Here is a 17,054-nt window from a genome sequence, read left to right as displayed (position 1 = left end):
TTTACAGTAATCGGTCCTCCAGACAGACATGGACCTGGAAAATGACGTGTCCCTATTAGATAAATATGCTGTGGAGGATGTAATGGAAAATATGGTCGTGCAAGATCAGACAGGGAAATCTATGGCTGCATCAGATTAGCCAGCATCAGGGATCTGAACAGTGATGAGATGGAGGGAAAAGGGGGAAGGAGAGAGGGAGGGGTACCATGCTGGTAAGATGGTTAGAGAGACAGAGGGGCAGCAATAATGAGGTTTGATGGGAAAAAATAGCAACAACATGAATAATTAACCAAAAGAGACATTTTTATCAGATAGCAAGAAAGACAGAGAGAGAGAGAGACCATGAGACCATTTTATAAAGGGCTCTTACACACTAAACCAACATTCTTTGGCCATTTTTGAGCGTCCGTTGGCAGTGGAAATTTATGTGTGAATTCTGATTGGCTATAGCAAACCAGTGATTTAACCCATTTGGTGTGGTTTCTCCTTATGTTTCAACTTCTCAATTCATCTTCCGCAAGCAAAAGATCACAGGCTGACAATGCCAAGGGCGACGCAAAACCAAATTTTACTGTGCAAGTTGCAACCTTTAATCATAAACATTCTCAATATTTATTTCTATACTCTTTAAACATATTTGCAGAGATGTTAAAATTGTAGCTTGTTTTTTTTGTTTGTAGTTTTTTTTTTTTTTTTTTGACTGACTAGTTTCTTTCTCACTTGTGGGTGCAGAGTGTTCATATATAGTAGCGGTCATCTGGCCGTCATTTATCTTTGTGGTGTGTTTAAGGTGATACAAAGAAAGTCTGCCTTTATTTTTGCTAGTTTTCTCAGGTCAGCTTGTTGTGTCAGGGCCCTATAGAGATCTGCTGGCCAGTGAAGTCGAGGCTGGCGGGAAACGGGCCAGAGAATGAGATGTTCTGGCTCACTTTCCACACTGTATGATGATAGACAAGCTTGGTAAGTCCGCATTCACTTCACACATGCACATAAAATCTCACAAAGATTGATCAACACAGTGTGAAGTGGGAAGCATCTGATTATAGGAAGCTGTGGCTGGTATAAAAAAAACACACACAAAGAGGCATGATAGTTGTTTTTTTTATAGCTTATGAAAATCTCTGTCATCATTTTAAACTTATTTGGCAGCTACTTTCCCAGTTAAATCCCATTTCTCAGATTACCCTTTCAAACTCCTCAGTGAGTGTTGGGAAAATGTTTTCACCATGTGCGTGTTGTATTGCCTGATGAAAATGAATGTGATTCCAGCAACAACAAGCAATGCTCATGAGGCATTTTGCCAAGCAGACCTTGTTTTGTAAAAGGATATCTCACTCTCACCCTCCTAATTTCTTGACTATCACCACACTAGAGGATTGTTGATAAACTTATCAAGCATCAAGTGGGACAAGATCGGGATCATGTGTATAAAATTCAGTGAGGGGGGGGGGGGTTCCCAACCCAGTTTGATATGTGAACTGTGAAAACGGAAAAGTTTTATCGGACAAAACTGAAGGGTTCCCTATTCACTGGACCCATTACAGTAGAAGAGTGAGGGCCCCATTGCAGAATTGAGGGCCAACCCTGTCTCCTAGAAAATGTTATTCATCCAACATTATGTTGCTAGCAAAACATATTTGCTGTCAACATAATAAAGTATAAACTTAATTTCTAGGAGACGGGATGGGGAGCACTCAAAAAACAAAACAAAACAGCATAATGTGGCAAAAAGTTATGGCTCCACTTTTACTGTGGTGCAGAAATCTGTGATTGTGTGGTCATTCATCATGTATTATATTAGCCTATTAAATATTGCCAAGCATGCATACCAAAAACCTTGCAGTGTGTAACTTGAACTGATGCTGATTTGCTGCTCGTCTTGTCAGCTGGGAGATGGAGGACAGACTTAATTTTCTAGAGTTGTACAATTCTGCTTGCATGTTGTTAAACCTTTCAACTTGCTGGTTTGCATTTTGTACTTTTTACCTGCACCCTGTTGCAACATGCCTGCTCCAGTAGAGCCCCTTGATTTTGTTTTGCTGTATTGCTATTGTTGGTGTGAAAGCCCAGCTATCCAGAGTTAAAAAGCCATTTAGTAAAATTGAGGTTAACCATCAGTCCCCTTTTTAGAGATGCAGTCTACCATTCTTGCCACATCCACCACTTCTGTGTGCTTCTTTCATGCAGCTACAGGCCGGCTGCATCGGCATCTATTGTCATGATAATGACTCCTGAGAAAACAGTTTTCACTAGAAGCACATGCATCCAATGAGTTTGTTGTCAATTACCAATTTGTTTGCTGATGTCAATATAAAATATAAGACATTGTGTAATGAAAAAAAAAAAAGATTCAAAACTAAATCTTACTTAAATTTCAAGGTGGAAAAAGCAATGCTTGAAAACGGAGGCATACACACACTATATTGGACGTTTATTCCTTCTTTTTAAACATCCTGTGGTTTAAATGCACACACGCATATGCGGAGGACTGATGTACTGACTTTTGGTGAGTCTATCTGGTTTACTCAATCACCAAGTCTTCAAATCCCCTATTCCCGCTTCTCCTCCTCCTTCTTCTCTCCCCATTTTTTGTCCTTTCCAAAAAAATGCTGTTTACTTTTTCTAAAAGTGGAAGAGGGAGCGTGTGAACAGAAACAGATGCTGCATACTCTCTTGTTCTGTTGCTCCCTCTCTCTCTCTCTCTCTCTCTCTCTCTCTCTCTCTCTCTCTCACTCTTCATCTCACACACATGCACACAATGGCAAACAGCTGCGTGACGCTTGTGCAGCTACAGTAAAAGGAAGCCATACAGCATGCACAGATGCAGCATGTTGACTTTCCATTACAAAAGTAATAGGTTTAAGGCAGTACAGATCACTTCATCCCTCTACTTGTTTGGGAATATTTTGAAAGAAGTAGTGCACAAACGTAAGGCCAGTATACTTCACACATACTTTATTGCGTCAAGGGCGGTCATTAGCATATTTCTGATGATCATATACAGGGAAAGAAATGTGGCTACTTGTCTGCTACCTGTAAATCCAATATTTTATTTTCTGTATACTCTTTCTGCTTTATAGTCTCTCCTCACTATGATGACACCTTCTCACATTACTGCATAGCTGCTCTAAAAAGCACATACGTATTTGCTATTTGGATGACAGTTGTGTGATCTTGTTCAGTTTGAGTGTATTTCCACCCTAGTGCACATGGGGATAGTGATGAATCATGGGAGTGATGTTTTCTTGTGAGAAAAAGTCTCCCCATATTCAAGTTACTGTGGCTAATTGTTTTTTAGTGCTGAACTGATGAACTGAGCAGACACATGGATTCAGTCATTCAACAGACAATCAATTACTGACAATTTTGGTAATCAAATACTGTCTTGCAGATCCTCATATTTGGGTGTTTTCTTGCTTTTCTATTTTGCCTGTCATTCTGTCAACTGAATACATGAGTTTGATGACTGTTAATTAGCATTTGACATCATTTAAATTAAGCAATGCACTGATTATTCAAAATAATAAGTGTTATAGATTAAATCCTAATGTAAGTACTTGTTAGTTGCAGTCCAGGTCATTAATCATGTAGCTGATGAGTTTTGTTCTAAAACAGCATAATGTGAAACATTACAGCTGATGGCACAAAATTATAGATTGCAACACTTTTGGAAAAACTGTCAGTGAATGGATTCCTTGGTCAAAATGATATTGCTTTAAAATTATGGCACTTTTATTAGATATTAAATGAGACACTGAGTGGCATTTCTTTTTCACATGGACACTTTTTCATGTCGTTCCTGTAAGTTCTCATAGATTTTAGTTGGAATTTAAAAAGGTAAAAAATTAAATATGATTCAGCGTATAGGGGCTGTCCTTGAGGCGAGTGAAATGAGTTTTCAGGCTATGATGGAAGACGGCAAAGGACATTAACGAGCACGCTCACTTATCTGTCACCTGCCACTCATTACACCTGGGTTTTGTTATAGTTCTGCCTCAAGACTTGGTCCATCAGTAGTGTCAGTAGCAGCTCATCACCTACTGTAGCACAATAGCTCTGTGGATTACAGTATATAGCTTCAGATGTGAGGCCTTCCTCATTTCTGCATCTTTTCCTCCACCCCCTCCCTCTCTCCCTCTCTCGCAGCCACCTGGCCCTGCCTCTGAGCCTGCTGGCTGACCAGATGCACTCTGAATAGAGCAGGCCTACAAGGAGAGAGGAGGGGAGATAGAGGTTATTACGGGTGATTATGCAGTCAAATCTAGTTTTTGACAACCTATAGCAATATAATAATGAATCATAAATCCTTTTGTGATTATGTTTAGAAACAATTAGATATCACAGTAGTGTGAATTTCACCCGCATTCTTTAAAGTAAAAACATTTCTTACCCATTTTGATCAGATTGCACTTTAAGTTATTCAGTGCGCTCCTTGAGCAAGTATTTGATAGTGTATGGGGGCAAAGAGAAGGGGCCGCACCTTCCTCTAATGAATTGTTTGTATTTATCTGACAGCATTTGCTTGTTTATTTAGCCAAGTGCCTGTGGATTCTCACATGTTGATCGTGTTCACTCAATTGTCAGTTGTCTAATTAAAAACAGATTAATGTCGCATTTAAATCAGGCTTAGAATGAACTTAGCACCGTCCTCTGTACTTTCTAGAAGTAAACTGGTGGAATAATAGGCAGGAGTGAATAAAGCACGCCGGCTGCCCAGTCTCAGCCAAGCTCCATTATCTTAACCTGCATTGTCCCTACAGCAACACTTGTGTGCGAGGCTAGGCGTAAATCAGACAGTGATTTAAGTTTAACTCAGTGAAGATGGAGCGCAGAGGATAAGAGAGCAGAAGAGGAGAGAAGAATAAGTCATTCATGCTCCTCAAGTGTCCCCCAATGGGTTGGCTGGCGAGGCAGGGCTGAGCCAGGCGCATTAAAGAGCTGAGACAAAAGAGGGCATCAATGAAAGAGCCTGAAGGAGAGGGGGGGGGGGGGGGGGGTAGTTAGTATAAAAACATTTTAAAGGGAGATCCCCACTTCTCTTGAAGGCGTAGAGGGGAGTGTGGTAGGGAGTGGGGTTGCAAAGGACCCACACCCTCTCAAACACACACATGCATATGCACACTCTCACACACACACTTTTGTCTCCCTTGGCACGGTGTCTTGTTTAGCCTTTAGGTGCCAAAGCAATTAGTTATGTTAATTGCAGGGTCCATTGCCGGTGAATGCAGTTTGAATAGAGCCAGTCAGCAGTGGATGATTGGCCAGGATCCATGGGGGAATAGGTGGGGAGGAGGAGGGGGGGTGGGGGTGTATGGGAGGGTGGGGGGTTGTGACGTCGCCAGAGCACCCAGCCCATGAAAACAGAGGAGAGGACAGTGTGTGGGAAAATAGGGGAGGAGCTAGAGCCGAAAGAGAAAGATTGAGAGGGTGGGAGGCTCAGAGCTTGAGAGAGCGAGCACAAGAGAGGACACAAATTCAGTGAGAGAAAGACAAGAGAGAGATTCAGAAATAAGTGCAACAACGGACACAGATTGAGTGAAGCAGAGAGCGAGAGTGGTAGAGAGAGGGCTTCACATGAGAGAGAGAAAAACGGCAAAGAACATAGAAAGAAACTAAGGAGAGAGAGAGTGTGCGTACTGCAGCATTGCGCTGGTCTACTCGGTTATCTGTCTCCATCTGGCTGCCATCTGTGTCTCTGGCTCTGGCCTTTGCCACACTGGAGCTCACATATGTGGGAATGCAAACACATGCCTGACATATGAAGGCGTGGAGTCACAGAAAGAGACAAAAAGGAACGGATAAGAGAGCAAAACCCTGCAACTGCAGCTGACTTTCTCAAAGGACTGAAGAGTGGACTCTACTAGAGTGGAGGTAGGAGAGAAGAGTGGATTTCACTCTGAAATTGTGTCTTTCTCGGTGCGTTTTCGGCAAAGAGTGTGCATTTATTTCTATTAGGGTTAGTGTGTATGCCTACTTCTGCAAACTGCATTTATATGCGTTGTGTGTGTGTTCCATCTTAATTCCCAGAGCTGCTCTGTACTGTACAGATGGTGCCTGATCCTTTCCCTTTTATCTCTTCATCCTTGTCTACTGAGGTAGGAGGGAAGAACGGATGAATTTTTCTGCCTGCTTCTATTAGCAGCGCACAGCAAATGTCTGCTGTCATATGGACACAATTCTGATTGCTTAAGAAAACTGTTGAAGCTTAGATGTAGTTAGTAGTTTTCTTGACTGTGATTGATATGTTTTTTAGTTTTGAGGAAAAATCCCTCAGAGCAAATAGTCCAAATTTTGTCTCTCCCTCACTCACTATCATAAATACTCTGCCCTAAATGCTCTGGTGACTTTCCATATTTGGCATCATTGAGAAAATCAGTAGCAATAGGAGATTTTCTATACAAGGTACTTCTGCAGTATGTTTAATTTTCAAGTTTCTCTTGCTTCCATTTTGGCAAGTACCTGGAATGCTCATAATATGTAGGGAAATATATTTTCTTTTTTCCATAGAGAAGATATATATGTGAGCGTCAAACAGTGCTACTTCAACCGGATAAATAAACCCAGCAATGTGATCGGCTTCATGTGGGATTTATCTCTCTCAGCTGTCATTTACTCAGATAGTAATCAGTTTTTCCACATGGCAAACAGAGCAGAAGAAACTAGGTAAATAAGACGTGTGCATCTGTTGTACAGTATCCCAGACATATGGGAAGAGGAGGGAAACTGCTGTGTGTGTCTTTCATGCTGTTCCGACATGTTACACAACACTGACATCAGTGGGAATATGGATCCCAGTGTAGTGCAAATGTCACATTGTCGTACCATTGACATTGTGTATTAAACGTGCATCCCCAATCACAGTGATGGAACAACTTTTTTTCACAAGTTGCCTGTCAACAGTACCTGGCAGGAGAAAATGTGCTGATGTTTTTGTGCATGTGGTGAATGTGGAGGGAGGTGAAGGAGGAGGAGGTGTGTGAGGGAGAAGCAGACAGAGAAAAGGCAGAGAGACCTGGCTAGTGTCACACCAGGCCAGGCCAGTCCATCAGGGAGATAGGAGCAACTAACTGTCGGCTGCACAGTCTCAAACCAGAGACCCCTGTCTGGTCTGCTGGACACTGTCACACTCCTGACAGCAGACACTGTTCTGTATGTGTGTGTGTGTGTGTGTGTTTGTATATGTATTTGTGCAGAGATCAAGGACATGATGTTTCGGATTGTTTTATACAGAAATATTATTTAAGCTTCATTCATTGCTGATGTGTAGTTATTGTTTTTGTCTTTGAAGTTTTCGATCACATGATAAATGTATGGTTGTGTCTAAGGAAGTGAGAGTGTGTGCATATGTCTACCAGGTGTCCTGTAGACGTTTTGTCTGCTCAAGTACAACATTGCTTGTCTTATAGCTTTCTGTAGCTTTTGTCTTCTTGACCTCCCACTCCCAGCTGTGAGTCTCTCTACTGAAAGTGCAGTAATAAATGGAGAAACAGGCCACCATGAACCTTGCTCGCTATGCTATTATCCGAAGAATTCATCCACAGAATGCCCCCTTTTTCTACACACACGCAAACACAGACACGTACACACAGAATGGAGCAGCTGCTTTAAGAACTGGATGCAGGAAGTGCTCTATTAGTTCCAGTGGTGAGGACTGTGATATCTGGCCCCAGGGGATCAGTGAGAGGTTGTGTGTGTGAATGTGTGCACTCGCTCTTGTGTTTGTGTGTGTGCGTGTGGACATAAAGTGTTAGGCCATTTACTCAACAGAAACCGCTCAGTCACTTCAAGTAGCACTCTGAAAGATTGTTTCATCACGGGAAACGTCTCCTGACTGTGTAAATGGCTGTGTGTGTGTGTGTGTGTGTTTTAGCGAGTGTGCAGAGGCATATCTGTGTCAATGAGCATCTAACCACCTGCGCTCATTCCCTCCCTCCTATTGCAACCCCACTGACATTGTATGGCAGCCCCTCTCCTTGTGCTAAGTGCATGAGTCAGAGGTCTCTTGCAGGGGTCTAGTGACCCTTTGCTGGCCTGAGAGACCCGCTCACTGACCCAAGACAAGACCTTTATTTACTGGGCTGGTGTGGTCTGAGAGGGAAGAGTATCAGCAACATGTTTAAAGGCTGTAAAATGACCTCACAATTGAATTCCTGAACTGACTTCAAGTGTTCAATTGAGATTAATTGGCTGCCTAAACATATTAACAATAAATGACATAAACATGAAACTAATGATATCTGCAATATGGTAACTGGGGAGACTATGGTCAGATTTGTGTGGTAAAGTGTGTTTTCATTTCAGTAGATTCTGTTGATAGCTGCATAGCGCATTTTTGGGGGCTGGGATAAGTCCAGAACATTCTCACAGAAACACAGCAGCTAACAGCAACAAGCAAAGAGTTTCCTATTACTCATCCAAAAGACACAAATTAACGTGACCATCCCACTCAAGACATGTGTGTGTGGCTACATAAAGATTGTAATTTCACCATCCAAAATAGGCTTTTAGCTCTGGTTAGGGTCAGCAACTCTTCAGAAAAACATCTGTGTATTTTGCTTTCTAGATGCTCAACTTTCTTCATCAGCCTTTTTTCCCCTCAACTCTCTGCCATTTTGGGCTTATACAAGACCTTACTGACCTTGTTGGCATGTCGTTTTAAATGTGGGGTTGATGAAAGCAATGAGACTTAACCTGCAGTCTATATGCAGACCGTATAACCAAAACAATTCCCTAGAACCAGCTAAGCTATGTTGATTCTCAGTGTGTTCAGCAGTACTAGCTAACATTTCACATTTTACTGAGTCATTTGAATGTCAACGGTACAAACATTAAGTAATGGAGCCTGAAAGCTATGGTTTCCAATACCTAACCAAGGAGGAACAAATAGACAAGAGGAAGGGTGACTTTTTATGAGCCCCAATGAAAAACTGAAGCAATAGGATGCATTTAAATTTGTGTAACTTTCTGGAAAGACTGCAATGCTTTCCAATTCAAAACCCAAAAGACAAGAGTTGATCATCTCAAGAGAACTTGCAATAGCAAAACTTTGTATGTGCCTGTTTTGTTAGGTGTGTGGGTGGATAAGAAATGGGTGGTGCAGCCTCTCTCCATGAACTGTCTGTCATAGTCATTATTTTCACTCTTTCTCTCTCTTCTGTTCCCTTTCCTTCAGTCCTCCTCTCAGAAAGCGTGGAGAAAAATGGGTACAGTTTCAACACCAAAAGATAAAACTGCCGTTGCCTATTATCATTTGCTTGGCTGTTAAAACTTTGCATAGACACTCACATTGATACTTTGTATCAGTATTTCATGTCGCAACTTACTCCTACCTCACTATCAAGCAGCCTTGCATATTTTGTCAAGACATCTACAAAAGAATACAGTGTATTCTTAAACACATGTGCACTCAAACCCATACAGCTTGCATACACAACGATAACACTCACAGTCTCATCAAAACACGCTCTGCCCACACATTCACAAACATACACTCACCACAGCTATCTCTGTCTCATTCTCCTCATTGTTTTTTGAGCACAGCTGGCCTCTTTGTTTTACTTATCTGTCTCTCTCAGCGGCTGTTGAGCTCTGGTCTTTTTATACAGCTGGGCTAAGCCTGCCCACAGCTCTGTTTATGGACTCTATGGACCATACAGCTCAGCTTTGATTCAGTGCATCCCAAAAACATGAGGGCGACAGATTAGTCATCCGTGTAGTGCATGCTCGGGGAAGGGATATACAGATGTCTTTGTTTTACTACAAAACAGTAAGTAGAAATGTGTGTAGTTTTTCTTGAGCTTTGCTTATGGACTCAGTGCATTTCATTGTGCCTCACAACATTGTTTTTGAAAGCCTGATATGAGAAACATGAACTTGGTACACCCTGATATACCTTGTCTTTTTAACTAAAAGTGACGGCTATGACAGAAAATATAAAGTAGTGGAGGACCAGGGAGGCAAGGGAGACCCCTGCAACCAGTGTACGTCGATCAATATTCATGTCTACTGTCAAGAGACCGATTGCTTATCTGCTTTGTCACTTTAAGTCACTCTGGATAAATGTCAATTAAGTGCCTAAAATGCATTTAAAAAGGTCATGAGATTAACCATAACTGGAAGACTATGAAGCTCCTGAGTCATTCTCCCAGACTGAGTCAAAAAAGTTGGCCTGGCCCGTGGTGATAGCAACATCTGGTTGGACCTGAGCCGAGGCCATTTGGCTGTTAAGGCCTCTGACACCTGGTCTGAAACCAGCAAATCTTAATGTTCACTTTGTTTTCTCATGTCTAGGGCTCGTATTTTGTTTTATGGACTACTGTAACTCACAAGTTCAGAGAGTGTGTGTGTGTGTGTGTGTGTGTGTGTGTGTGTGTGTGTGTGTGTCCCTAAGTAAGGAGGTGAGGTAAAACATTATTTTGCCAGCTTCAGTTTAAGTTGATTGTCTGGGTTTATAATGTATAGGAGCCACCCAGTCTTAATCCTCCAGACGCACACAATGATATACATCTTCACTGTGTGTCAGGGGAGCTCTATAAGTCTATTTTAAGTTCATTTTTTCCATCCTGAGATGAAATGTGGAGGGGGAACAAAGAAAATAAGGACAGTACAACGTTGTTTAAATGTTGCAGTGCTTCCATATATATATATATATATATTCCACTATAGCTGATAGTTTTTCACTTGGCGTTCTTGGGTTTAAAGAATCACCAGCCTGATGATGATTGATAGGCAGGCTAACCAATTAGTTATGGAGAGGTGAGAAGGGTTGTAACCTGATAGGCAGATAATCTACTGGCTTTAGAGAAGGGGAGTTAGTGTGAGAGAGTCTCCGTATGTGTGTGTGTGTCTGCTTTTGTGGTTTGAGGTCATGATTGACAGATTTGAATTGTCCCTGTTATGTCACAGTTGTTATTTGTGTGGATGTGTGTATATGTGCCCCAGGCAGGCCATTTCACAGGTGTGTGTGTGTTACTTCAGAGATAGCTGTCCTTGAATGATGAACCCAACACCTGGTAGATGGGGCCAACACACACACACACACAGGCATGATGACACACATCCACTTCCAGCTCTATCCCCCGCGGCCCAGCTATGTGACGCAGGCGTGTGTCTGTGTTTAAAGTTTGTGTCACTCTGAATAACACATCTATTTGACCCAGTGACAATTGAACCTGCAACAGAAATCAATTAACCACTACAGTGCCCAGCCATGGGTCTTCTTGTTATCTTTTACAGTTTCTTCAGGAACATAAAACCTGTATACTTACTGATTTTGACATACAGAGGACCAAGTAATTATCATAATAGTAATAGAGCTGCAAAGTAGGAGGAGCTGCTGGTGTCTGAAATATTGTTTTAGCAATGTAAATTCCTATTTCAAAGTTTCTTTTTACAATATCCTAATTTCATACTCCTGATCAAAAAATCCAAAAGTGGACTGATTTGAAATGCTGAATGTTTCAGCAGGTTTGTACAAAGTGTAAACTCTTCCTGCAGCACTCAGTTTTTTTTTCAACAAAATGCTCCTTGGAGGACTAGTTTATTATTCTCCTTACATCTTTAATTTGTAGACAGGCTTGCACATTTGACATTTTAATCAACAACCAGACATTTACTAACACAGTCGCTCACTGTGCTGATGATTCAACTGGGAAAGTTTTAACGGCCACAACTGCCAGTTACCTGAAATTGTCTATGCAGAAAATGAACAGAGCCTTTACGCCTGGATGCTGTAAATAACTTGTCCAACTTTATAACTCTATTGGTGCTCATTAACTTTCAGTACTTGTTGATTGGTTTGAATCCAAACTCAAGGCAGTAACAGGGAAACGAGCTGAGATGAATTATCTCTGACTGTAGGGCTTCGGAGTGTTTGCAAAGTCACTAACTTCTAATCCCGTCCAGTATATTCTCCTAGCACTTTCCCCTGCGGTCTGACCTCATGTACACGTGGATGCCGTTCGTTTTGCTATCCAGCCTCTGCCAAACCTCCTCTCCCTCCTCTGCTTCCAGCATCACATCACTCTGCCTCTTTTACGGCTCATTCTTACATTTTATGGGCGACGTCTGTCCGCCTTGCCGTCCCCTACTTTCGTTTTTTCTCTCCCTCTGCCACTAAGTACATTTCCATTCCTGGGTCCCTTTTTTCACTATGTGGCATGCTGGATTACAGCAGTGTTTTAGTAATTATCTCACTGACTGACGAGGTTATGCGAGGGCTTCTCTCACCATCATTCCGTCTCAGGGAAATGTAATGAATTCAATTCACTGTACCTCCTCATATGTGTGCATGGAAGTCACATACATGTTTTCTGACTTTTTGTCCCTTCCTTCCACCTCCATTTTTCTTTTCCCCATTTCTTTTCAAAGCTGTCTCCCTCTTCCCCACTTTCCTCTCCCTGTCTATGTATACATCTTTCTCTCGCTTTCCACCTTACTGTCAACCTTGCCACCTCCCCATCCCTGCCCTCCCTAGCAGAGTGAGGAGCAGTGTGTTGACATTGGGTTTTGTCCAAATATGTAGTCTACGGGGCTGGAAGGTGGTAATGAGAGCCAAGAAAAACAGCCTGGTGCAGAGTCTGACAACCATGCTTGTCTTTCTGATGAAACCAAATGAAAACAGTATTTTATCCTTGTTATTCCCTCCCTCCCATCCTCCGTCCTTCTCTCCCTACTTGCATCCCCCCTTCTCTACCTCTGGCGCCTCTAATTTGCAGACTAATTTCTTATTCCTGTCCGTACCTGTTCACCTCTCCTGAACTATCTTTAAAGGTGCTACAGAGAAAATACACAGGCAACATTTTGGCCTTAATGTTTTCAAAAGGGATGGCAAGTGATCAAGTCACTTAAGCTGTAAACGGAGATAGAAAAAATGGTCATGAATATGATAAAAGTCCCTCTTCAACCTTGGTTGAAAAGGGAGGAAAATTGGTCCCTAAATACCCTCTTTTGGTTTAGTACAGAATAATGGAATTGATTTTTAAATGATGAAAATAGGTTTGTAACATGTAGTTGTTATATTGTGAACTGTATTGTAAAAAGGATTTGGTGACTGCATAAGTGGGAAAATAAAAAGAAAAGCCTGTATCGAGGCTCCTCAACAGTATGAGGAGGTGTCAGCCCCAAGAGAGCAATAATATAAATTAAGCTAATTGAAATCAGCAAAGAGGGGACACGTGTCTCCTGCTTTTCAGAAATTTGACACCATCCACACGTCAAAAAGCCTCTAAAATACTTAGGTCCTTGAAACTGTCGTCTAGCTGTGAGGTTATAACAACAATGTGACAGCAAGAGAGACCATGCACTGTTGGTTTATCTGTTTTAAAAGTGGATGTGGTTGTGTGTCGCTGCAGGGACCCTTGTCTGTGCAACGCGTGTTTGTGTGTGTGTGTGTGTGGAGGTCAGGAGGGAGCGCAGGATAGAGGAACAGATGTGTGCTGTATTGTGGTGGTGTGCGTGAACGGACGGGGACCAGGTGCAGCCTTTGTCTCCTTGGCATTTAAGTCCACTCGCTTGCATTCAGCCGCCTCGTGCCTCCCCTCCCCTCCCCTCCACTTCCTCCTCTCCTTGGAGGGAAGGCAAAGTTGTGTGTGGAGGATGGGGCTGCCTTGGCTTAGTGGAGGAGGCTCTAGCAGTCCCTTCTGCCGGAGCCTCCCTCCCCCTTCCTCCCTCACAGGTGACTGTTGGAGGTCCCAGCTGGCCAGCTTTTGGCCGATTAGATCCATATGGTACAGAAGGAGGAGGAGGAGGAGAGAAACGTGCCCATCAGTTGCATGGGTGATAAGGGGGCTGTGAGCTTGTCCCTTTTTTGCCCTGCAATTCAAGACAATTCCACACTTTTTATACTTTTTCAGATAACTTATTACTTTTTTAAAATCCATGTCTGTCACCCCCCTCCTTTCTGTCTGGTCTTGTGTTTTTCGTTTTAATACCAAGACCAGACAGAAAGGAGACACCTCAGGATAATTTTCAAATCAATTTTTCTTGCCTCTGTTGAACACTTTAAATGCATGAATATAATTCTTTTTTCCCCTTGAAAACTGTTAAGTTTGGGTCCCCAAAACTCATAAAACTGTCAATATTGTTTTCAATGGCTTCACTAATTCAAGGGTACTTATTTGCATGAAGTAAAGTAAAATAAAATGATAAAATTACAATTTTTATATTTTTAACTGTATTCTGTTAAACTATATTCATTTTCATTTCTCACATTCGTGTGAGGTAACACTCAATAAATATTGTATAAATCTCTGACTTTTTGTTTTAAGGAGCATAAATGCTTCCTTAAAAACATATTTTGGTTAAAATAGCATGATTTATGTAGGGATGGGTGAAAAAATCAATTCACATAAGAATCTTGATTCTTATCTCCCATTTTCTAAGTGTTAGTTTATAATGTGATGTTGACGGAATGAAAAAGTCGGAACTCAGCTGCGAGGGCAGTGCAGCACCCGGACATTCAACAGTGTGCACATGCTAGAGTTATCTCCTGGTTCATCCTCAAAAAAAGCACTTTTAAATATAATGACTAAATAATTACCTTTGTGAGACGAACTTGACGTGTATATTGTGAACTATCTAAGAGACTCATGTTAGCGGAGCGGAGCAGTGAACTCCAGCAGTAACAAACGAGACCGGCTGACCAACACACACTGCAGCATTAAACAACTTAAACCAACTCTGAGGTAAAGAAAATAACTCAGTGCTCAGTCTGTTTCACCTCAAAAAACCTGAGCCCGCTCCGCATATTGGACAGCGATGTCTTTCCCCGGAGCTAACGCTGCAGCAGAGAGGCTGCTCTCCACTGCTGGAGACATGACATTAATAACAACACAGTGGAGCACCCTGCCTCCCCCTCAGTTTGTTATTCTCATACAGGCAGGAGACTGTACGATGCTTTCAAATTAATAATTCATTACTTAATGCAGTTAACGTTTTAAAATAAAAAGGCTGTGGACCATTTATCTTATTAGCCTGATATGTTTCATATTGTATTTCAGTGGACTAAGGTCACCAGTGAATGGATTGGCACACAGTATACTGGCACGAGAGACTGAAAACTGTGCCCCATTTTCAATTCATTCAATCGAGAATCAGTTTTGAATCTAGAATCCATTCTGCATTGAATCAGACACCAAAGAATCAGAATTGAATCGTGTGATCCCCAAAGATTCAAACCCCTAGATTTATGGGTGTCCTTAAGGTTCATGTTCCACCTCGTCACGCCAATGTATTTCTGCACCAAAGTACTGTACTGTTACTTTTAAGGGACATTACTGAGAGGAAATTACATCATTTAAGAGTTTGGAGAAGACAAATTCAAATGCTGGTGAGTTTTGATTTTCTTTTGGAACATTTTTTGGTGTGGTGTTCTTTGACCTCTGTAAGAATTTTGGCCATATTACTTTGATTCTTTCCACCCTGTCACAGGGTGATGGGGTGATGTGGAATCAGTGGGATGGGTGGCACTGCTTCTCATATGAAGTCACTATGAAAACATTCAAATGTCCATCATTTCCACCCTCTCCTCTCCCTGCATCAAATTAGTCAGAGGCTTTCTTTGCGTTAATAGGATAACGTTGGAGTATGGCTCCATTAATTGCCGCTGAGAGACAGTGGCGATGTAGTAATAGTGGTGATCCATAGTGGTGTTACTTAGAAGTGATTACAGTATTACAGTACAAGTAATAGTACTGCTATTTTCCAGTAGCCGGTGGCAATGTTCATGATTGTTTTTTGTTTGGCTGTGAGGATGATATTGAGATGTTTTAATCTTATTTTCAATATTTGACATCATCAGTTTCTTGGGAAAGTGATAAACTAATTAGGAAATGGACTGAGCTTAAATTTGACAATAATCTTTATTCAGGGATCACATATAATGAATGGACATCTTTGCTGAGTTGCTGAGAGTTAGGAAATGATGATGATGTTTCATCTCTGTGGACGCATGGTCCAGTACATGTTTAGCCTAGCTTAACATACAGAGTAAGAGAAAAAGCTAAACCCCCCCTCGAATAGAGTGAAAAAAGCCTTTCAGCAACTCAAAAGTTCTCTTATTAACATGTGTTTGTTTGTTACCTGTTAAACTAGCCACCAAAACGCCAATCACTTGGGTTTTGCTGAGGACATGACTTTGCATACCTTTTCCTCCCACCTATTGTTTTCTTTTTTAATACATTAGATATACAAGATACATTATGTATTTATGTCAGTGGTTGAACTGTTGTGAACCATTTTTCCTTCTTCTCCCAGTAGCCTATGTATGGTAAGCTAGGCCTGGACCTTTTTTTTTTTTTTTTTACTAAATGCAATCTTCTCATCTAACTCTTGGTAAGAAAACAAGTATTTCACAAAAGTATGTTTATGCGTGTGTCTGTGGTTGTTATCGTGTATGTGTGTGTCTCACATAGTTGTTGCATTGCACACACCATGTATTGTCTTTCTGTTCAATGATAAATTAGTCAGGCCTGTGCTACATCTTTGCTCACCTCATCTACAATGACAAGACAGAGATAGCACAGCACAGCACGAGTACACACATCACCACGCACACATATACACACATGCCTCATGACTCACAGCTGCCAACCTTTCACAGAGAGTTTAAACTTCAGAGTTAAACCATGAGCTTAATAAATCCTAACTGAGCACATTTATTTATACATCACATCGAGTATAATTTATTTGTTCTGACTCAAAGTAGGTTATCCATCCTCACTTTACGTAAGGAGCTAAACTAATGTTCTCACCACTTTATTTGTCTTGTCGTTTCCGATTTCAGTATTTAATGGATTGCTTTCAGTCACAGTAGTGGCTCTGGGAATAGCCCTGTTCCTCTCTCTCTCTTGCTCTGTCTCGTTCTAAGCCTCATTCTGAATCATCACCTGCAGAGGCAGAGGCAATTAAAGCCGATTGAATGTTTTAATGCAGACGAAAGTCACCTGAAGCTGAACAAACAAGGAACACCTGGCTAGCAACAACAGCCATCACCACAGATGCACGTTACTTTTCCATCCCTGCAATAACAACTGTTGTAGAAAGCAAATAAGCAA

General features: G+C 41.6%; 1 protein-coding gene across 7 annotated transcripts in view; it reads left to right on the top strand.

Moving 5' to 3' along the window:
* Positions 1-17,054, top strand: part of cbfa2t2 (CBFA2/RUNX1 partner transcriptional co-repressor 2) — a 39,712-nt gene that overhangs the window by 10,079 nt on the left and 12,579 nt on the right. Inside the window, exon 3 of one of the 7 annotated variants that reach the window (XM_044349568.1) lies at positions 826-960. The exons of 5 other annotated variants lie outside the window; for them this stretch is intronic. In XM_044349568.1, coding sequence (XP_044205503.1) covers positions 942-960 — 19 coding nt within the window. In that variant the 5' untranslated portion in view covers positions 826-941. Of the gene's footprint in view, positions 1-825; positions 961-5,430; positions 5,872-17,054 lie in introns of those variants that run through there. One more of the 7 variants, XM_044349570.1, reaches the window with a different exon arrangement.

The sequence above is a fragment of the Thunnus albacares genome, chromosome 4 (genome assembly GCF_914725855.1).
Source record: "Thunnus albacares chromosome 4, fThuAlb1.1, whole genome shotgun sequence".
Classification (NCBI taxonomy): Eukaryota; Metazoa; Chordata; class Actinopteri; order Scombriformes; family Scombridae; genus Thunnus; species Thunnus albacares.
Note: the sequence above shows the minus strand (reverse complement) of the source record. Positions and strands in the feature narration are given on the sequence as shown.